The following is a 22,755-nucleotide window of genomic DNA, read 5'->3' as shown; positions in this document are numbered from 1 at the left end:
AGTAACCATGTTTATTTTGTGGTTACTATGATTTTACTACAAATACCATGAGTAAAATATGCTTACTGTTGTAAAACCATGATTATTATTAAGGGCAAACCTGTTGAAGTGTTTGTTACCAAATACAGTATTCTTACTTTGGATTTGGAAGTAATATATAGTTTTGTTTTGTTTTTTAAACATAGCAAATACCAAACCATACCAAAACTGTGACCCTAAAACCATGAGAGAAACCAACCGTGAGAAATTTGAACCATTACACCTCTAATATTTATACACTGGCGGCCAAAGGTTTGCAATAATGTACAGATTTTGCTCTTATGGAAAGAAATTGGTACTTTTATTCACCAAAGTGGCATTCAACTGATCACAATGTATAGTCAGGACATTAATAATGTGAAAAATTACTATTACAATTTGAAAAAAATGTTCAGAACTTCTTAAACTACTTCAAAGAGTCCTCATCAAAAAATCCTCCACGTGCAGCGATGACAGCTTTACAGATCTTTGTCATTCTAGCTGTCAGTTTGTCCAGATACTCAGGTGACATTTCACCCCACACTTCCTGTAGCACTTGCCATAGATGTGACTGTCCTGTCGGGCACTTCTCACGCACCTTACAGTCTAGCTGATCCCACAAAAGCTCAATGGGGTTAAGATCCATAACACTCTTTTCCAATTATCTGTTGACCAATGTCTGTGTTTCTTTGCCCACTCTAAACTTTTCTTTTTGTTTTTTTGTTTCAAAAGTGGATTTTTCTTTGCAATTCTTCCCATAAGGCCTGCACCCCTGAGTCTTCTCTTTACTGTTGTACATGAATCTGGTGTTGAGCGGGTAGAATTCAATGAAGCTGTCAGCTGAGGACATGTGAGACGTCTATTTCTCAAACTAGAGACTCTGATGTACTTATCCTCTTGTTTAGTTGTACATCTGGCCTTCCACATCTCTTTCTGTCCTTGTTAGAGCCAGTTGTCCTTTGTCTTTGAAGACTGTAGTGTACATCTTTATATGAAATCTTCAGTTTTTTGGCAATTTCAAGCATTGTATAGCCTTCATTCCTCAAAACAATGATGAAACAACGAAGATGTTTGTTTTTTTTGCCATTTTTGACCTGATATTGACCTTAAGACATGCCAGTCTATTGCATACTGTGGCAACTCAAAAACAAACACAAAGACAATGTTAAGCTTCATTTAATGAACCAAATAGCTTTCAGCAGTGTTTGATATAATGGCAAGTGATTTTCTAGTACTAAATGATCAATTTATCATGATTACTCAAGTATAAGGTGTTGGAGTGATGGCTGCTGTCTAGATTTGATCAAAAATGACTTTTTTCAAATAGTGATGGTGCTGTTTTTTACATCAGTAATGTCCTGACTATACATTGTGATCAGTTGAATGCCACTTTGGTGAATTAAAGTACCAATTTCCTTTCGAAACAGCAAAATCTGTACATTATTCCAAACCTTTGGCCACCAGTGTGTGTATATATATATTTAGTTTTCATCCCGTCTAAAATGTTGTCCTTTTTTAAATAAAATTATCCTTTATGAATGAAAAACTTGTACTGTGCAAAACTGTAGATAGAAGGAAAGGCCAGTAACAGAGTGTCTTAACTCTTTGACATGTTTGATTGCTGTTTTATTGTGATATATTTCTTTATTGGTTTTTTTATTATCTTTAATCTGTTGCAGAGTTTCGAGAAATAAGTCAGAGAAGAAAAGGCGAGACCAGTTCAATGTCCTCATTAAAGAACTTGGCACCATGTTGCCCGGCAACACTCGCAAGATGGACAAGTCCACCATCTTGCAGAAAAGCATTGATTACCTGCGCAAGCACAAAGGTGAGTTCTCAGATCAAATCAAATCACTTTTATTGTCACACAACCATATACACAAGTGCAATGGTGTGTGAAATTCTTGGGTGCAGTTCCGATCAACATTGCAGTCGTGACAGTAATGAGACATATACCAATTTACAATAACATCAAATTAACACAGCACAATTTAAACATCTGATATACGCATAATTACACTCAACTTAAAACATCAAATTAACACAGCACAATTTAAACATCTGATATACGCATAATTACACACAACACAATATACAAATAATAACATACACTGTACAGTATACAATACGCACTATATAGAAACACATTATTCAATAAAAATAAAAAATAAAAATATATAAAAAAGTATATATAGTATATAATGTACAGTAGGTTGTATTGTACTGTATTGACATTCAGGCTGTCGGTTGATAGTCAGTTGTTAAGAGAGAATATAATATAATAATAATATAATTTATGACAGTCCAGTGTGAGATATAAGAGTAAGAGTAATAAAGTGCAGTGCTGATGTATTTGATCGTGGGAGATCAAAAGTTCAAGAGTCTGATTGCTTGGAGGAAGAAGCTGTCATGAAGTCGGCTGGTTCGGGTCCTGATGCTGCGATATCGCCTGCCTGATGGTAGCAGTGAGAACAGCCCATGGCTCGGGTGGCTGGAGTCTCTGATGATCCTCCGAGCTTTTTTCACACACCGCCTTGTATATATTTCCTGGAGGGAGGGAAGCTCACCTCCGATGATGTGTCTGGCAGTTCGCACCACCCTTTGCAGTGCTTTGCGGTTGTGGGCGGTGCTATTGCCGTACCAGGTGGAGATGCAGCCAGTTAGGATGCTCTCTACAGTGCAGGTGTAGAACCGTGTGAGGATGTGGTAGTTCACTCCAAACTTCCTCAGCCGTCTCAGGAAGAAGAGGCACTGATGAGCCTTCTTCGCAATGACTTCAGTGTGGATGGACCATGTGAGTTCCTCAGTGATGTGGACACCCAGGAACTTGAAGCTGCTGACTCTCTCCACTGGTGCTCCATTGATGGTGATGGGACTGTGTTCTCTGTGTTTTCTTCTGAAGTCCACCACAAGCTCCTTTGTCTTCCTGACATTGAGGGAGAGGTTGTGCTCCTGACACCAGTGTGTCAGAGTGTGCACCTCCTCTCTGTAGGCTGTTTCATCATTGTCAGTGATCAGACCTACCACCGTCGTGTCATCAGCAAACTTAATGATGGCATTGGAGCTATGTGTTGCCACACAGTCATGTGTGTACAGGGAATACAAGAGTGGGCTGAGAACACAGCCCTGTGGGGCTCCAGTGTTGAGGGTCAGTGATGAGGAGATGTTGCTGCCTATTCTAACCACCTGGCGTCTGCTTGACAGGAAGTCCAGGATCCAGCTGCACAGTGAGCTGTTTAAGCCCAGAGCCCAGAGTTTCTCATCAAGCTTGGAGGGCACTATGGTGTTGAATGCTGAGCTGTAGTCTACAAACAGCATTCTCACATAAGTGTTCTTTTTTTCCCTGAACAGTTTTTCTGAACAGCGTCCCTATATTCACAATCTAGCTGTTCTCTGGAATAATTACAGATCTGTGCATCATGTTAACAGCATTGTCTTTGATGACAAGCTGTTTAGTTAAATACAAAAATCAGATCTCTCATTCAAATTTGGTGCTGTTTTCAAATTCCATAAAGAGTGCAAATACCCAGATAGATGCAAATAACACAGAATATTCAGAATAACATACTATCATACAGTACCACTCATGGTATTTCTGCAGTATGTACATTTTTTACAGGCATGGAATGGCTGGATGACCTACGAAAATGCCAAAATATATGTATTTTTTCTCATAATCCTAAAGAACTGTTCATCTACAATCTTAAAATTGATTAATGAAAAATATAAAGTTTTATAAAAACATAAATTGTGCCTATGTACACTGAAAAAAATGCTTTGAATTTACATGATTTAATCATGTACATCGGTTCCACATGAATCAATTAAGTTATGTCAACATATTATTTTCCTCATGGTTTAGTTCATTAATTCTTTGTCAGAAAACATAATTTGTTCATGTAATTTTAACATAATGTATATATTTTTAAATGGCACAGTAGTAGGCTCAAAGTGATTTGATATGTGCCCCTAACATGATTAGTTTCTTCATTTCTACATAATATTTTTGTCACATTACTGATTTATTTTATAAGGTTATGATAGTTAGCAAAATTTTAACTAGCAGTAGCATAGATTAGCATGCTAAATGCTAAGTAGTAATTGCTCCTTGAGTAAAGCAACTAAGAGTATGTTCTTTGTGTACCCGTCCTCAACCTAAGCAAAAGCTCCACTCTTCACCACAATGGTAACCCTGCATAAAAGTATCAGTTCTGAATCCCAGAATAACTGAAAATTAAACACTATCAAGTCTCCCCCTTTAATACATAAAATAACACCTAATGTTTTTACATTTTTACTCTTTGTGTCAAGTTCTATGCAAAGCGTGCTGGGGACTACAAATCCCCTGCCCAGTTTCAGTTATATCAAGAACAAGTATTCATGTAGCCCCAATACATGGATTAATTAAACTTCCATTTAAAAAATGAAGTAGATTGAATGCAGTAAAAGAGTTGTTATACAATAATAACAATGTATATGTCCGATAACAATACTACAGCCAGTATATTCTACTTTTAAGTTTCCATTCCGGCCGAATTTCTGTTTATGTTTTGGCCTGTGTGATCCCACCCACTGCCCACTCACCAATAGTATTTCGACACTGCCGGGTTGCCAGATTTGGACAAGTTTGCAGGCAAACAACACTGCGTGCTGCAGCCATGGAAGCCAGCAAACGAACTGGATCAGAGATAACAGATTCCACCCGACCTAAAAAGCCTCATCATCCGTCTAAAAACCACCATGACCAGAGGCGTAGTAAAACAAGGATAAATACTGGAGATGCATTTGAAAGATGTAGAAAGCTTAAAGCCCAGAAATCCTTTAAAACGGATGCTGAGGTAGATGATTTGCATGTCAACAGTCTGGGGCGGGGCAGGCAACTCTCCAATATTTTGAATTTGGACTGCAGTACCCATTTCAAACGCTTGGTGTCAATCTTACATATAGCACCTTTTATTTGACGTTATTTCAAGTTGAATTTAACAAGCAGCAAAAATAATTGTTGCGCTGTTATTGAACATACTTGAATGGTTCATATTCACCCTAAGTAATTTAGTCTAGTAGGTGCACATTTTAGAGAATTACATTAATCAAAAGCAAAGAAAATTTTTTTGTTGTTTACATCACAAATAATATGTTTACTAGGTCCTCGTGGTGGCGCGGTTACCTCAATCCGGGTGGTGGAGGACAAGTCTCAGTTGCCTCCGCTTCTGAGACCGTCAATCCACGCATCTTATCACGTGGCTCGCTGTGCATGACACCGCGGAGACTCACAGCATGTGGAGGCTCATGCTATTCTCCGCGATCCATGCACAACATACCACGTGCCCCATTGAGAGCGAGAACCACTAATCGCGACCATGAGGAGGTTACCCTATGTGACTCTACCCTCCCTAGCAACCGAGCCAATTTGGTTGATTAGGAGACCTGGCCGGAGTCACTCAGCACGCCCTGGATTCGAACTCGTGACTCCAGGGGTGGTAGTCAGCGACAAATAATATGCTTTAGTAAATCTGACAACCTGCATTTTCTTTAGAAGATTAAAATTGAGACTAAAACATGTTTTTAATGGATGAGGACCAGATAGTGAAGGAAAAGCAGCCTACAAGTGCACAGCATAAACGAAAACTTCTTTAATACAGTTTAAAAAGCATACGTAGAGTACTTAGCAATTTTGAAGAATCTAAAATATAAGATTTGTTTTGATGTAAGAATTTCTTTGGTCAGTGCATTATTCCCATACTTCCATTTGTTTAATTTCTTTGTTTTGATGACCTTATTAGTCTACAATTACTATTATACTAATAGTGCACTATTACTAGTGTTCTAAATGTGCAAAATAGAAACAACATTATCCTCCACCAAAAACGGACACTTGCAAAAACGCAAAACTTGATGAACTTGCAAAATGAGGATGAGGAAATGGAAAACGTATTAATGTGGACGTGTCCTAAATCCTTTAAACTTTTAAATGTTTGAAATGTTGGCATTTTGTTCTGTCAGTGTGAATTAGCCTTTAGAATGCAGATCCCAAACAGAATGATCAAGAGATAGTGTTTGTGTTCACATGTAGAAATTGCTGCGCAGTCTGAGTCGAGTGAGATCAAACAGGATTGGAAACCACCATTCCTTAGCAATGAAGAGTTTACACAGCTGATGCTAGAGGTGAGACCTGCTGTGGCCGATGTGCATGTCTGTTGGTGTTTCTCTTTCGGTGTCTTTCTGTTGGGAAGGATGTTTCCACTAAAAGAATATAAGTGCATTTTTTACCAAACACTTTCTGATTTTAATTTAATTCAGGAATTAGAGCAGTGTTAATAATGTATGTTTGTTTTTATGCTGTTAAGGCGCTGGATGGGTTCTTCCTTGTAATGCTGACCGACGGCAATATCGTTTACATCTCTGAAAGCGTCACCTCTTTACTTGAGCATCTGCCTGTAAGTGAGAGACGATGTGCGCTCATACTCTGCAAATTGTATGTATTCTGTAATCTATTTGAATGTGCGCTCATACTCTGCAAATTGTATGTATTCTGTAATCTATTTGAATATTTCTTGCAGTTAAAAATCGTTAAATATTAAAATTTGCCATTAATTCATTAGTTGTTAACGGATATAGGTTTTCCGATGACTGATGGTGATACTAATGTTTAGACAGCAGAGTGGCAGATGTAATGTTGATATGTTCATAGTGCAATTTGACGGAATATTCCAGATTCAATACAGATAAGCTTAATCGACAGCATTTGCTACATAATGTAGATTACCACAAAAAATATTCCTTTAATGACTCCAAGTGATGTATGTACTCCACATTCTCTAAAAAAAAGAGACAGGTATTGTTTGTTATCCATATAGACAAGGCTGTTGGTACAGTTTGAAATTGACACAAGAGGGAGCTAACTCTTTTGGCCATTGTCAAAATGGCCAAAAATCAACTGATTCATCAGGTTGGCCGATATACCATTCTGTGACTTATGTTCATATATAATTATATACATCTGTGTTTCAGTCGGACCTGGTGGATCAGAACCTTTTGAACTTCCTTCCTGTGGGAGAGCATGCAGAAGTTTATAAAGTGCTGTCCTCCCACCCAGAAACTGAAAACCTCAGCTCTGGTTCCCTCAAGTGTAAGTGTCCACCCTCATTCCCCATAAGATATCTCTTCTGTTGTGGTGTTTTGCATTGCCCACTGAAATGGTGTTGCCTTAAAATATTATTCTGTATTATTCCTGTACCTATATCTGTGTTTTCTTCTTAGCCAAGAACCAGATGGAGTTTTGTTGTCACATGCGCAGAGGTTCTGTGGATACAAAGAAACCACATGTGTACGAATACGTCAAGTTTATTGGCAACTTTAAATCCCTTGCCAATAGTGAGTGTTTCTTTTTCTGATGATTGAATACTCAACGATATGTTCCCTCCCTGCATGTGCTAGTCTCAACAATAAGGATTTTATTTACTGATTAAAGTAATGGTTCACCTAAAAAAAAAAAAAAAATTCTGTCCTAATTTACTCACCCTCATGTCGTTCCAAACCTGTATGGCAAACTCATGTGTTCACATGAGAACTTGCAATGTTTAAGTTCTCGCATAAACACACAAATCACTGAGCAAGCTTCTCTCATGCACTCTCATTTACACACAACAGATGTCAAGATTTTCACTTATAATTACCTTTCAGTGCTTTCAGAAGACTTGGATTATGATCATGAGTCACATGTTCTAATTTTATGCTACTTTTTAAATCCTTTTTTTAAAGGGATATTTCATCCAAAAATGAACATTCTCTCATTTACTCACCCTCATGCCATCCCAGATGTGTATGACTTTCTTTCTTCTGCAGAACACAAATTAAGATTTTTAGAAGAATATATGAGCTCTGTAGGTCCATACAATTCAAATGAATGGGTGCCAAAATTTTGAAGCTCCAAAATGCACATAAACGCAGCATTAAAGTAATCCATAAGACTCCAGTAGTTAAATCCATATCTTCAGAAGTGATATGATAGGTGTGGGTGAGAAACAGATAAATAGTTAAGTCTGTTTTTACCATAAATTCTTCTCCCTGCCAAGTAGGTGGCGTTATGCATAAAGAATGCGAATCACCAAAAACAAAAGAAGAAGAATGTAAAAGTGAAAGTGGAGAGTGACCGTAAAAAAGGACTTAAATATTGATCTGTTTCTCTCCCACACCTATCATATCACTTCAGAAGACATGGATTTAACCACTAGAGTCTTTTATTCTTTGTTTATGTGCATTTTGGAGCTTCAAAATTTTGGCACCCATTCACTTGCATTGTATGGACCAACAGAGATAAGATATTCTTCTAAAAATCTTAATTTGTGTTCTGAAGAAGAAAGAAAGTCATACACATCTGGGATGGCATGAGGGTTAGTAAATGATGAGAGAATTTTCATTTTTGGGTGAACTATCCCTTTAAGCTTTAAAGTGAGGCTTGATCTACTGCCATTGTATTGAAAGAACAGTCAGTGAATCGTGATATTTATTAAAACATCTCCTTTTGTGTTCCTCATAAGAAGGAAAGTAGTACAGGTTTGGAACGACATAAGAGTGAGTAAATCATAACTGAATTTTCATTTTTAGGTGAACTTATTCCATAAAGCAAATGCCAAAAACACAAATGTACATCAAGGGACAACAATGTCCTTTTCCGCAAATCTCCATTTTGTCTCTCCTCTCTCAGTGCCTCAGTCAAAACGAAATGGCCTTCAGGGAATTTTACAGCGTTCATTGCAACCAGCCTTTGACGATAAAGTCTGTTTTATTGCGACTGTGAGGCTTGCCAAACCCCAATTCATCAAAGTAAGCTGATAAGCAATCATTATTTGTCTAGCATGTCTATTCTGCACAGGCAACCACAGAAATGCATCATAGCTAAGCATTACAGGGATAACAAAGCCAGTATTGACCTGTTTGCTGTTTTTAATTGTGTTCAGGAGATGTGCATGGTGGAGGAGCCCAATGAAGAATTCACATCTCGACACAGTCTGGAGTGGAAGTTCCTTCTGTTAGATCACAGGTCGTACATTTATGCTCTATATTGCTTTCTCTGTCTCTGACTCTTAACCGTCATCATCCAGTCTTTTCAAAGTTTCTAATGAGGTCTTTGTGTGTTCTTTTGTTACAGAGCACCACCGATCATTGGCTATATGCCGTTTGAGGTGTTGGGGACATCAGGCTATGACTATTATCACGTAGATGATCTTCATTTACTGGCCAAATGCCATGAACATTGTGAGTATAAGATGTGTATTGCAAAAACAAGTTTTGTGAAACGGTAAATAAAAGGTGATGTAAAGCAAGTTTAACCCTCAACAAAATGAAAATGTGTGGTCTATTATGATGCTATAATATACAGTATTTCAGATAATGTCCTTAAACAGCACATGTAAAAAATTTGAAGTGTGATTGATCTCTTTACATGTCAGTCAGATGGCTCTTCCTGTCTAAGTGGGTGGTTCTTGGCAATTGTAAGCTGCAATAAGCACTTAATTTACTTAAAGACTTTATTCACTTAATTTATAACTTAAAATAAGAACTTTTGCAACTTTTGTTTCTACAATGGCACCATTAACAGAAAACTTTTGCTTTTGTGTGACGCTTCATCCATGCCAATAAGTGTCAGTATTCATTGAAAGACCACTGTTGCATAGGCAATTGAAATATAAAAGAATACTTTGTGCACCTTTAAATATATATATATAATCTCATGAGATGATATTCTTCTCACCACAATTGTACATAGCGGTTATCTGAGTTACCGTGGACTTTGTCAGTTCAAACCAGTCTGGCCATTCTCTGTTGACCTCTCTCATCAACAAGGCATTTTTGTCCGCACAACTGCCGCTTACTGGATGTTTTTTGTTTTTGGTACCATTCAGAGTAAATTCTAGAGACTGCTGTGTGAGAAAATCCCAGGAGATCAGCAGTTACAGAAATACTCAAACCAGCCCATCTGGCACCAACAATCATGCCACGGTCCAGATCACTGAGATCACATTTTTTCCCCATTCTGATGGTTGATGTGAACATTGACTGAAGCTCCTGACTCGTGTCTGCATGATTTTATGCCACATGATTGGCTGATTAGATAATCACATGGATGATTGTTGGTGCCAGATGGGCTGGTTTGAGTATTTCTGTAACTGCTGATCTCCTGGGATTTTCACACACAACAGTCTCTGGAATTTAATCAGAATGGTGCCAAAAACAAAAAACATCCAGTGAGCAGCAGTTCTGCGGATGGAAACGCCTTATTGATGAGAGAGGTCAACAGAGAATGGCCAGACTGGTTCGAACTGACGAAGTCTATGGTAACTCAGATAACCACTCTGTACAATTGTGGTGAGAAGAATATAATCTCTGAGAATGCTATTCTGAGATGCGGGTTGGCGCTGTTTTGGCGGCACGAGGGGGACCTACACAATATTAGGCAGGTGGTTTTAATGTTGTGGCTGATCGGTGTGTGTGTGTGTGTGTGTGTGTGTGTGTGTGTGTGTGTGTGTGTGTGTGTGTGTGTGTGTGTGTTTGTGTGTGTGTTTGTGTGTGTGTTTGTGTTTGTGTTTGTGTGTGTGTGTGTGTGTGTGTGTGTGTGTGTGTGTGTACATACACTATATGGCCAAAAGTTTGTGGACACCCCCTTCTAATTAACGAATTTGGTTACTCCAGTACACCATTAAATCTAGTAAAGATAAATCTTAATGTTTCTTTATGTAATGGCTTGGGCTTTGTGTGCTTCCAAATTTGTGGCAACTGTTCGGGGATAGCCCTTTTCTGTTCCAGCATGACAATGCCCCTGTGAACAAAGTGAGCTCCATAAAGAAATGGTTTACTGTGTCTGGCGTGGAAGAAATTGACTGGCCTGCACAAAGCCCAGACCTGAACCCCACTGATCACTTTTGGGGTGAACTGGAACAGCAACTGTAAGTCAGGCCCCATTGACCAACAGCAGTTCCTGACCTCACTGATAGCCTTGTGTCTGAATGAGAGCAAACCCCTGCAGCCATGTTACTACATAGAGTATAGTGGAAAGCCTTCCCAAAAGAGTGGAAGCTGTTATTACAGCAAAGGGGGAAATTGATGCCTAAGGTCTTGAAATCAAATGTTCATCAAGCACATATGGTGTCCATAAACTTTTGGCCATATAGTGTATATATACACTGGGGGCCAAAAGTTTGGAATAATGTACAGATTTTGCTCTTATGGAAAGATATTGGTACTTTTATTCACCAAAGTGGCATTCAGCTGATCACAATGTATAGTCAGGACATTAATAACATGAAAAATTACTATTACAATTTGTAAAAAATGTTCAGAACTTCTTAAACTACTTCAAAGAGTTCTCATCAAAAAATCATCCACGTGCAGCGATGACAGCTTTACAGATCTTTGTCATTCTAGCTGTCAGTTTGTCCAGATACTCAGGTGACATTTCACCCCACGCTTCCTGTAGCACTTGCCATAGATGTGGCTGTCCTGTCGGGCACTTCTCACACACCTTACAGTCTAGCTGATCCCACAAAAGCTCAATGGGGTTAAGATCCAGAACACTCTTTTCCAATTATCTGTTGTGCAGTGTCTGTGTTTCTTTGCCCACTCTAACCTTTTCTTTTTGTTTTTCTGTTTCAAAAGTGTCTTTTTCTTTGCAATTCTTCCCATAAGGCCTGCACCCCTGAGTCTTCTCTTTACTGTTGTACATGAAACTGGTGTTGAGCGGGTAGAATTCAATGAAGCTGTCAGCTGAGGACATGTGAGGCGTCTATTTCTCAAACTAGAGACTCTGATGTACTTATCCTCTTATTTAGTTGGACATCTGGCCTTCCACATCTCTTTCTGTCCTTGTTAGAGCCAGTTGTCCTTTGTCTTTGAAGACTGTAGTGTACACCTTTGTATGAAATCTTCAATCTTTTGGCAATTTCAAGCATTGTATAGCCTTCATTCCTCAAAACAATGATTGACTGATGAGTTTCTAGAGAAAGCTGTTTCTTTTTTGCCATTTTTGAACTAATATTGACCTTAAGACATGCCAGTCTATTGCATACTGTGGCAACTCAAAAACAAACTCAAAGACAACGTTAAGCTTCATTTAATGAACCAAATAGCTTTCAGCAGTGTTTGATATAATGGCAAGTGATTTTCTAGTACTAAATGATTAATTTAGCATGATTACTCAAAGATAAGGTGTTGGAGTGATGGCTGCTGGAAATGGTCAAAATCTGTCTAGATTTGATCAAAAATGACTTTTTTCAAATAGTGACGGTGCTGTTTTTTACATCAGTAATGTCCTGACTATACTTTGTGATCAGTTGAATGCCACTTTGGTGAATTAAAGTACCAATTTCCTTCCGAAACAGCAACATCTGTACATTATTCCAAACTTTTGGCCGCCAGTGTATTCAGATAATTAAAAAACACTTTACATTATTGTGACAGACAAGTTAAGCATTGATTAGAATAGACCATTTAAAATGTAACTTTAGAAGTCAATATACTGTTTAATTACATATTATTGAACATAAGCCCATCATTGGTCTACAATTCGTAAATCAAACTTATTATAAGGGCTTTCTAAGGATGCGTCAATGTACACATGCATCAGATGGATGCTATTGCAGCATCTCACTTTGGTTGTCGCGTCATAAACACAGCATTTTTAGCACGCTGAGTCAAGTTAAACGTAGTTTGAAAAACACGTCTTGAGACCCCTGCATCCGGAGCTGCACTCTGTCCAGCTGTGTTTAAACACAAGAACGCGTCCTCATCTTGTACTGTCTTTAAGTGTGGTTTGTTGCCTTTAGCTGCCACTTGCCTGTACACAGCTGGAGATGCGCTTACTGCCCCCTGCTGACTGGGACTCATAAAAACATGAAGGTGGTACTTCAAGTTTGAATTGCTCAGATGGTAGGAATATTCCTTATTACGGGGGCATCATTAATTGCTTCAGTATTACTAACGTGTTATTTTTTTATATAATAAATCGCGCTAAATTAATGCGTTAAATCGACAGCCATAATATTTAAATATAAAATATATATATATTTTTTTTTTAATTATGCCAGATTCTATATTTAAACTTTAGCATGAACACTGGTTTTGTTCAAATTATATAGAAATACAAAGTACGGATTTCGCCCATTATATCTCTTTACGACCATAACATAAAAAATTCTATCCACCTGAATCTCCACATTGGTGCATCCCCATCATCATACTATTACTATATACGCATTTGATACCTTACTTTTTTACATGTCTCTGTTTGTTTCTGTCTGCTTATAGTAATGCAGTTTGGAAAAGGGAAGTCGTGCTATTATCGCTTTTTGACTAAAGGGCAGCAGTGGATTTGGCTTCAGACTAACTACTACATCACCTATCACCAGTGGAACTCAAGACCAGAGTTCATCGTGTGCACACACACTGTTGTGAGGTACACAGATGCACACACTTATACATCAGGCAGAAAGATGCCTACAGTGTCCTCACTACTGCTCTGCTTTTCAAATCTTTCTGTCTGTAGTTATGCTGAGGTGCGAGCAGAGAAGAGGAGAGAGATGGGTATAGAGGATTCTCCCCCTGAGCTGACTGGAGACAAGGTGAGCTACTCCTGAGCAGGGTCGGCACCACGGGGGGGCCTAGGGGGGCTTTGCTCCCCAGCCAGATCACTGTGCCCCTCAGCCAGAATCTTTCACATGGGTTTTATTCTGCTTAACAGACTCAATATGCACATCTATTATTCATTATTTACAATGAATAAGTATATTAACTGAAATGAAACTTTAATATTTCAATGATACTATTTGCTTTCAGCTGTGGCAGATCCTGGCATAGGTGGTACAGGCAGTTGCGCAGGGGGTGGGGGTCTCCCTCTGCAGACATGAGACATATGCAGCATATTCGGGACAGTTTAGTTCTCCGTACTGCTGGCCCTTTCTCATTTAAAATTAATTGTGGTCATTTTTTCACAATGCTGCTCTTTTGCTCTGTTTTGGTCTCAAAATTATCTTTGGAGGGCGGGGTTTTGGAATGAGGGGGCGTGGCTAATTCAACGGCTCAGTCACGTGAAAGCTTCAGAATGATACCAAGAAGAGGTCATCTGTGCATAGGAGCATAATTATCAGCAAAAAGATCTAATAAAACCTGCACTCTTTTAGTGGTTTGATCATTCAATAAAAATTCCCTCACGGACCGCCACTAGTGTATGTCTTTTCATCTGTTTCTTAAATGATCTTGTGCTTGATTTAGTTCCATTTTCTGGTAGGGTAAAAAAAAAAAGTATAGACAAAATTTTGAATATCTGGTGTGTTTTTAGGGTCATGCAGGTCGTTTTGTACTTTAGACGGTGATGATAGAACACAACCAGTAATTTAGGTCGTGTTACAGTACAGTTAGTGAATGGTAGGTGAATGTGTGCCCCCTTAGAAATTTCAAATGGTCCCCTTTGTAATTCATCCTGGCACAGACAATGCTCCTTGGACTAGATTGAGATTTCAGAGAGAGATCTCTACAATACAGATATTTCCCCTCCTAATCTCTTTCCCTCTTTGCAGCCGTCTCAGAATTCTGGGTCTGAATCACAGAACACCCCCAGTCTGAGGGAGGTGCTGGAGCGTTTCAGTAACAGCCACACTCCCTCCACTTCCTCACAGAGCTCCCGCAAATCTTCGCACACCACCGCCTCTGACAACACCTGCACCTGTAAGCTTTAGCAACTGTGGGCCAAAAGTGTAGCCTTCTAATGCAGTTTCATTCATTTTCATTTGAACATCATGTCTGTTTGCTGTCCTCCTCAGCCACTCACTCTAAGCTACAGATGGATGTGAGCACTTCGCCCCGGACCACCACTGTTGACGTGACTCCACAACGGCGTTCCTCTGTCAGCACCCAGGTGGGAATTACCTCTTCATCAACATTCCTAAACACGTGCTGTTAATTATACAATAGAAACACTTTTAACTTATGCTTGTGCCTCAGATAAGTGTTTTTTTATTTTTTTATGGCTACTGAGAAATGACGTTCTTCTTATTTGTATTGACAGTCCATGAGTTCCCAGAACACCACTCAGACTGACTCTCCAGGGCAAATCAGCCAACAACAACAACAACCACAACAAACACAGCCAGAGCAGCAGGTTCAGCCTAATGCCATGGTGAGAATCTTCCTGCTCAGGTTTCATGCAGTTTGAAGAGAAGATGTTGTTCAGGAGCTTCTGTCAAATGGCATATTTTGTTTTATTCTTTCATTTTTATTATAAGAGGCCCGCTTATAATGATAGTGAAGTTTTTGTTTCGTTTCTTGCCCACAAAACAATCATAATTTCGTTTTTTACACAAGCCCTTTTTTTTGCTGCGCCTTTTGAGACTTCCATGTAAACACCACCTTTGCATGTGAAATGAGAAATTGTGCTTTTGCTGTTGAGTCCAATATAGTTTGAACCGCCCCATTCATCAATATCAGCCTCTTTGCAAAGCTGGATTTACATTGAGACAGGTTTTCAGAACAATCCGTGCTGAAATATGTCACACAAACTGTTAAGATCAGAATCAAATGAACAGGGACCTTGTTAAGTATACACTTGCTTCAGCCTCTCTTCCTATCACTGGGATCTTTCGGAAGAATATGCAGAGTGGAAGGTGCTACACCTAGCCAGAAATAGCATTTTAGTTTCAGCATTAGTTCTTCTGGCGTTTGGGATAAAATGATCTATTCTACACTCTCTATATTACCTCAAAATAACTGTCCGGACATGTTTTTGAGTACTGAATAGGCGTCATTGCCTTGACATCTAAAATTCGTGAAATATGGAACAGGCCATTTTTGCAGCTTGGCTTAAAGGAATATTCCGGGTTCAGTACAAGTGAAGCTCAATCAACAGCATTTGTGGCATAATATTGATTACCACAAAAAATAATATAGTTTTTGCCCCTCCTTTTCTTTAAAAAAGCAAAAATCTGGGTTACAGTGAGGCACTTACAATGGAAGTGAATGGGGGCCAATTTTTGAACCTTAAAATTCTCACTTTTTCCAAAAGTATAGCTACAAGACATGAACAATATGTGTGTAAACATGATTTTAGTGTGATAAAAACACTTACTAACCTTTTCTGTGTAAAGTTATAACTTGGCCTGTCGCGATTATTAAATAATCGTCTGATCGCGGTTATTATTGGGCACTTCACATTCCAATCACATTTTAATGCCCAAATAAGGGAATCTTAAAGGAATATATAGTAAATGCCATGAATGGAGCGTTTGTGTGTCATTCAGTTTAACTCTGAGCGTCACTGAGTCGCACCGCGGACGTCATCCAGAACAGCTCCTGTTCGGAAGAGCATGCGAGGTTCGCGACAAACTCCAGCAAAATTATAAATGAACAAAAATGAGTGACTCCAGCCAGGTCTCCTAAGCAACCAAATTGGCCCGGGTGCTAGGGAAGGTAGAGTCACATGGGGTAACCTCCTCGTGGTCACTATAATGTGGTTCTCGCTCTCGGTGGAGCACGTGGTGAGTTATACGTGGATGCCGCGGAGAATAGCGTGAAGCCAACACACGCAATATGTCTCTGTGGTAACGCACTCAACAAACCACGTGATAAGATGCGCGGATTGACGGTCTCAGACACGGAGGCAACTACGCCACCACGAGGACTTGGAGCACATTGGGAATTCCAAATTGGGGAGAAAAAAATAATAATAATTTGATAGTGAACGCAAAGTGCTCCTGTTTCACTTTAAACGATCGTGTAATGGCAAATTACCCTGGCCATAACGGGTTCATACATGCAGTGTTAATGACATGCAGTGGTACAGAGGAGACGCACGCTTACTCTATTTCTGTGGAGTGATAAAATAATGAAACAAAAACTCAAAGGTTTTGCTTCATGAGAAATAAGGGCTCGTGGGTTTCATCAAAGAGCATTAAAATAAAGTGTGAAAGTGACTAATAGAGAAATTAGGACAGAAATATTTTGCTATTGCATAATATAATATATTATTATATAAATAAAACAAATATAAAAATGTATATTTTATTTATATAAAAAATATAATATAAAATATGAGTTTCAAAAAGAACAGTGTAAAAATAAAATTGACCAAACTAAAGCTGACCAATATGAGAGACATATTTTAAGTATTTAGAAATATTTTTATATTTAAAACATACATTTTTAAAGCCTTAAAAGGAAATCATATATCCCCATTTTATTTTTTGATTTATAAATTTGAAGTAACATATGTAAAAATGACTTAAGGTGTGAAGCAAATTTGTATGACAATTAATAGTCACAGCCCTAAAATTGACAATTTATCGTCATAATCGCATATTGACAGTTAATTGTCAGCCAAATTTCATAATCGTGACAGCCCTAGGTACAGCAAATTTTACAACTTCATTGCCATGATTATGTAATGTCAACAAACCCTAAAACTACTGTAAAAATGGCAATTTAAACAAATTTACAGCTCAAATAATACATGAGTTTTAACTGAATTTATGTATGTGCTTTTATAAAATTATAAGCTTCACATTTCTGCCTTTAAACCTCCAAAAATGTGTATGTAAACACACAGTTGAAGTCAGAAGTTTACATACACCTTTACATTTAAACTACATTTTTCACAATTCCTGACATTTAATCATAGAAAACATTCTCTGTCTTAGGTCAGTTAGTATCACCACTTTATTTAAGAATGTGAAATGTCAGAATAATAGTAGAGAAAATTATTTACTTCAGCTTTTCTTTCTTTCATCACATTCCCAGTGGGTCAGAAGTTTGCATACATTTTGTTAGTATTTGGTAGCATTGCCTTTCAATTGTTTAACTTGGTTCATATGTTTTGGGTATCCTTCCACAAGCTTCTCACAATAAGTTGCTGGAATTTTGGCCCATTCCTCCAGACAGAACTGGTGTAACTGAGTCAGGTTTTTAGGCCTTCTTGCTCGCACATGCTTTTTAAGTTCTGCCCACAAATTTTCTATCAGATTGAGGTCAGGGCTTTGTGATGGCCACTCCAATACCTTGACTTTGTTGTCCTTAAGTCATTTTGCCACAACTTTGGAGGTATGCTTGGGGTCATTGTCCATTTGGAAGACCCATTTGCAACCGAGCTTTAACTTCCTAGCTGATGTCTTAAGATGTTGCTTCAATATATCCACATAATATTCCTTCCTCATGATGCCATCTATTTTATGAAGTGCACTAGTCCCTCCTGCAGCAAAGCACCCCCACAACATGATGCTGCCACCCCCATGCATCACGGTTGGGATGGTGTTCTTCGGCTTGTAATCCTCACCCCTTTTTCCTCCAAACATAACGATGGTCATTATGGCCAAACAGTTCAATTTTTGTTTCATCAGACCAGAGGACATTTCTCCAAAAAGTAAGATCTTTGTCCCCATGTGCACTTGCAAACTGTAGTCTGGCTTTTTTATGGCAGTTTTGGAACAGTGTCTTCTTCCTTGCTGAGCAGCCTTTCAGGTTATGTTGATGTAGGACTCGTTTTTACTGTGGATATAGATACTTGTCTACCTGTTTCCTCCAGCATCCTTACAAGGTCCTTTTGCTGTTGTTCTGGGATTGATTTGCACTTTTCAAACCACGTTCATCTCTAGGAGACAGAATGCGTCTCCTTCCGTGAGCAGTATGATGGCTGCATGGTCCCGTGGTGTTTACACTTGCGTACTATTTTTTGTACAGATGAACGTGGTACCTTCAGGCGTTTGGAAATTGCTCCCAAGGATGAACCACACTTGTGGAGGTCCACAATTTTTTTCTGAGGTCTTGGCTGATTTCTTTTGATTTTCCCATGATCTGAGTTTGAAGGTAGGCCTTAAAATACATCCACAGGTACACCTCCAATTGACTCCAATTAGCTTATCAAAAGCTAATTGCCTAAAGGCTTGACATCATTTTCTGGAATTTTCCAAGCTGCTTAAAGGCACAGTTAACTTGGTGTATGTAAACTTCTGACCCACTGGAATTGTGATATAGTCAGTTAAAAGTGAAACAGTCTGTCTGTAAACAATTGTTGGAAAAATTACTCGTGTCATACACAATGCAGATGTCCTAAACAACTTGCCATAACTATAGTTTACTTATATTAAATCTGTAGAGTGGTTAAAAAATTAGTTTTAATGACTTCAACCTAAGTGTATGTAAACTTCTGACTTCAACTGTATCTAGGGATCAGGATATCATAGTGGTGATGATTTCTTTTGACTTGGGCCAATAAGCAGCCATGTAGCAACCATTTAAAAATGCCCGAGCAACGCCCTTGTAAACACCCATTTAACATAATAATGTAGTACCTTTATTTTTTTACTTATTCGTTTATGAAATGATGATTGTATGAGGTGCACAGAAGAGGTGGTAGAAGAAGTAGAAAATTATTTTTTGCAACTGGGGCCGCTAGTACTGCACACTACACCTTTAATGTTTTTAATAATATTTATTACCTAGTGTGCTCTTATAATGTCCTGTTAAGTACTGCCAGCTACCTAACTGCATGACTCTTTTATAATTGTGTTACTGTGCTTTTGTGTGCGTAGTTCTCTGCGCAGTTGAATGCAATGCAGCACCTGAAGGAGCAGCTGGAGCAGAGGACACGAATGATAGAAGCAAACATTCAGAAACAGCAGGAGGAACTAAAACAGATCCACGAGCAGCTGCAGAGAGTGCAGGGACAGGGGGCTCAGGTACACACACACTTACAGCTTTGTGAATGTTGATAGTGACAGTCTTGTTGCCAAACAAATGATTCCTATGGTATCTTTCAGGTGATACCGCAGCAGTCAGGCGGGCAACTCAGCATGCAGTTGCCGCAAGTTAGTGGAGCACAAACAAGCATTTTAGGGGTTGGGACACAGGCTGGGGTCGTAGCTATACAAGGTCAGAATGTGACAAGTACAGCACACAGTTTGACTGTCCCACAGCAACAAGTACTTCCACAGCAGCAGCCTCCACAATCCCTGCCTCAGAATCTACAGAGCTCCTCTGTAACACAGGTGAGACTCAATATTTGCTCTGACAATGGTTTAATTAAATGGGCCCTTTTCATAGGCTGTGATGACACGTTTTTGACTTATTTAGCAGCGTAAATCTCGCAAACCTTTTTATAGTTTCAATTATTAAATTATTTGGTGTAAATTTATAACATTATTTTTGCATTATATTACCTTGGCATTAGTAATAAAATAAATAAAAAAAATCTAGTCACAACTGCTGCGATGGGCTTTCAAATACAGCTGTAATACACTGCTCTCAATTTTTTATTTTTTTATTCTGTTTTAAAAGTATTGGAAACATAATATTGGATGTATTCTTTTTGCTGTTGGGAATGCAAAAATAATGTTTGCTGTACAAATTTTCCCCCACTATATTTTTACCTCCATGTTCCAAACCTGGAAATGTGAAAATGACCCAAAACAATTCTTATTGTAGACCCCATGACATCTATGGCGAGTCCAGTTTTCTTTCTTGTGTTGATGCATAGGGCTGCAACTAACTAAGTTTGATAATCGACTAATCTAACGATTATTAGAACGATTATTCAACTATTCTGCGATTAATCATTAGCTCTTAACTGACTATTCAGCTTGTATTATTTGAACTTTAATAAAGCTAAAATATAACTGCATTAAAGATGTAACGCCAGGGTGTTTCCTTTAAAGACGCTCGACACGCAAGTTTTGCTTAAGCTGAGCGGCAGCTCCGGCTCCGCTAATTCCACAATGAGAGTGATTTTTTTAATTTTATTTACTTATTTGGTATTTTTGTATAATTCCCTCATACTTTGTGATCTACATCACCTGAAGCTGTTTGGAAAATTTAGAGTGTGTCTGGACTGTGAGATGTGTTTTCTTCCTCTCCTCTGTCAGGCGCGAGCTGCAGTGCTGCTCTCACGCGTCATCATTAGTTTCATATGATCTCGTTAAATGAGCTCAAAGGACTATTTGACAACTAAAAATTTTGTCGACAATAACAATTGTCGATGACGTCGACTTATCGTTTCAGCCCCGTTGATGTATGTCCTAGTGAAGCAAGACTTGAAGCAGAACAAGTAAAAATCTGAAGTACTGGCCAGACCGGGCCATCAGAAAAATCCGTAATGTTGAGCCCTGATAAGTAATTGTAGTGTTATTATTCATTATAATTGATTGCGGTATACTATAATTATTAACACATTGCGGTTTAATTTTTACAAATAATTGAAAGTAATTACAATTGATTATTACATTCTGTCCATCTACTAAATTAGATTTTATTTTATTTTTTTCACATTTTTTCATCCCTAATGACCTATACTGTTGTTGTTTTTGTTGGTCAATCTGGTCATTTGTTACTAGTGCAAAATAACACATTGATAAGTACACTTCATATTCTTTGTTTCTGTTCTCCTCCCATAGCACGATTTAAAGTAAACAGTCCTGAATTGGCTTTAGCCTCTTCCTGTAATAGGCACTGCACCTTTAGCTTCGAGTTGCCTAGAAGTTGCTTTTGATAGAGCCCATTACAAATGACATAATGAAATCTCTCATTCTGCACTCATATAATGACATCATCTAAATGGATGACATCATCATATCTTTCTCTTCGCTTTTCTCAGCGTGGTCCGGTTTATAACACCATGATGATCAGCCAGCCTGCCAATGCCAATGTTGTGCAGTTACCCAGCAGCCTGGCACCAAAAATCAATCAGGGCAATGCAATAAACAGGTACATGCGCTCTAATACTGTATAATCACTATCTTTTTCCTCCTCTCTCGATCCCAGGACACTATTTATAAAATGAATTGCCACATTCATTAGTAGGGTTGGGAACGGTTCCATTCTTTAAAAAATATCGGAATCGTATGATCTTCTTGACTTTCGGTTCCGTTAACGGTTCTCCAGTATGCCATTTTCTGCCGATGCGGCTGGAACGCCATCCTCAAATACTCTGACAGTGTTTCCAGCAGAGTATCTCTGCAGCAGCGCTTCCCTCTACTGACTCTACAGCGTAAAAACACACAGATCTACCAGTGTATTTAATTCCCAATCGAACGAGTCTCGAGCCGGCTCTTTTTACAGCACAAAACATATGCGCTTCTGGTATAGTTAGATTCCCAAATGAATTATTCAAAGGAGCCGGTTCTTTTGAATCAATAAAGGAATGTGTCGTTTGGTAAGTTGTGCGTGGATCGCGGAGAGTAGCATGAGCCTCCACATGCTGTGAGTCTCCATGGTGTCATGCACAACGAGCCACGTAATAAGATGCGCGGATTGACTGTCTCAGAAGCGGAGGCAACTGAGACTTGTCCTCCGCCACCCGGATTGAGTTCAGTAACCGTGCCACCACGAGAACCTACTAAGTAGTGGGATTTGGGCATTCCAAATTGGGGAGAAAAGGGGATAAAATAAAAAAACATTAAAAATAATGACAACAACAGTAACAGGCAATATTAAGTTACACAATAGTAAATAAAACACAAAAAGGCATAAAAAATACATAAATAAATTTGACTATTTGCTTGAATTATGAAAAAATTAAGATAATCATTGATTTAAGAACTCTTGTACTACAGAGACCGCTCTTATGCAATGGTGCAATTAATTACAGCTTGAAATCTGAGGGGTTTACAGGGGGTGCTAAAGTCTATATGTATTGGTGGCTGTTTGAGCTGTCAGTTTAAAACCTACCGATCACATTTACTTGTATATTAATATGTAGTGTTGTGG

General features: G+C 38.6%; 1 protein-coding gene across 4 annotated transcripts in view; it reads left to right on the top strand.

Annotated features, from left to right (window-relative positions):
* Positions 1-22,755, top strand: part of LOC127444702 (circadian locomoter output cycles protein kaput-like) — a 32,662-nt gene that overhangs the window by 4,570 nt on the left and 5,337 nt on the right. For 3 of the 4 annotated variants that reach the window (XM_051704248.1, XM_051704247.1, XM_051704246.1), the window contains exons 4-19: positions 1,698-1,846; positions 6,092-6,183; positions 6,366-6,455; positions 7,030-7,147; positions 7,279-7,392; positions 8,726-8,844; positions 8,979-9,061; positions 9,170-9,276; positions 13,321-13,468; positions 13,559-13,634; positions 14,589-14,736; positions 14,832-14,926; positions 15,077-15,187; positions 19,587-19,733; positions 19,815-20,042; positions 21,644-21,753. In XM_051704248.1, the coding sequence (XP_051560208.1) occupies positions 1,698-1,846; positions 6,092-6,183; positions 6,366-6,455; positions 7,030-7,147; positions 7,279-7,392; positions 8,726-8,844; positions 8,979-9,061; positions 9,170-9,276; positions 13,321-13,468; positions 13,559-13,634; positions 14,589-14,736; positions 14,832-14,926; positions 15,077-15,187; positions 19,587-19,733; positions 19,815-20,042; positions 21,644-21,753 (1,935 nt within the window). The remainder of the gene's footprint in view (positions 1-1,697; positions 1,847-6,091; positions 6,184-6,365; positions 6,456-7,029; positions 7,148-7,278; positions 7,393-8,725; positions 8,845-8,978; positions 9,062-9,169; positions 9,277-13,320; positions 13,469-13,558; positions 13,635-14,588; positions 14,737-14,831; positions 14,927-15,076; positions 15,188-19,586; positions 19,734-19,814; positions 20,043-21,643; positions 21,754-22,755) is intronic. The other variant, XM_051704249.1, reaches the window with a different exon arrangement.

Source organism: Myxocyprinus asiaticus, chromosome 8 (assembly GCF_019703515.2).
Source record: "Myxocyprinus asiaticus isolate MX2 ecotype Aquarium Trade chromosome 8, UBuf_Myxa_2, whole genome shotgun sequence".
NCBI lineage: Eukaryota > Metazoa > Chordata > Actinopteri > Cypriniformes > Catostomidae > Myxocyprinus > Myxocyprinus asiaticus.
Note: the sequence above shows the minus strand (reverse complement) of the source record. Positions and strands in the feature narration are given on the sequence as shown.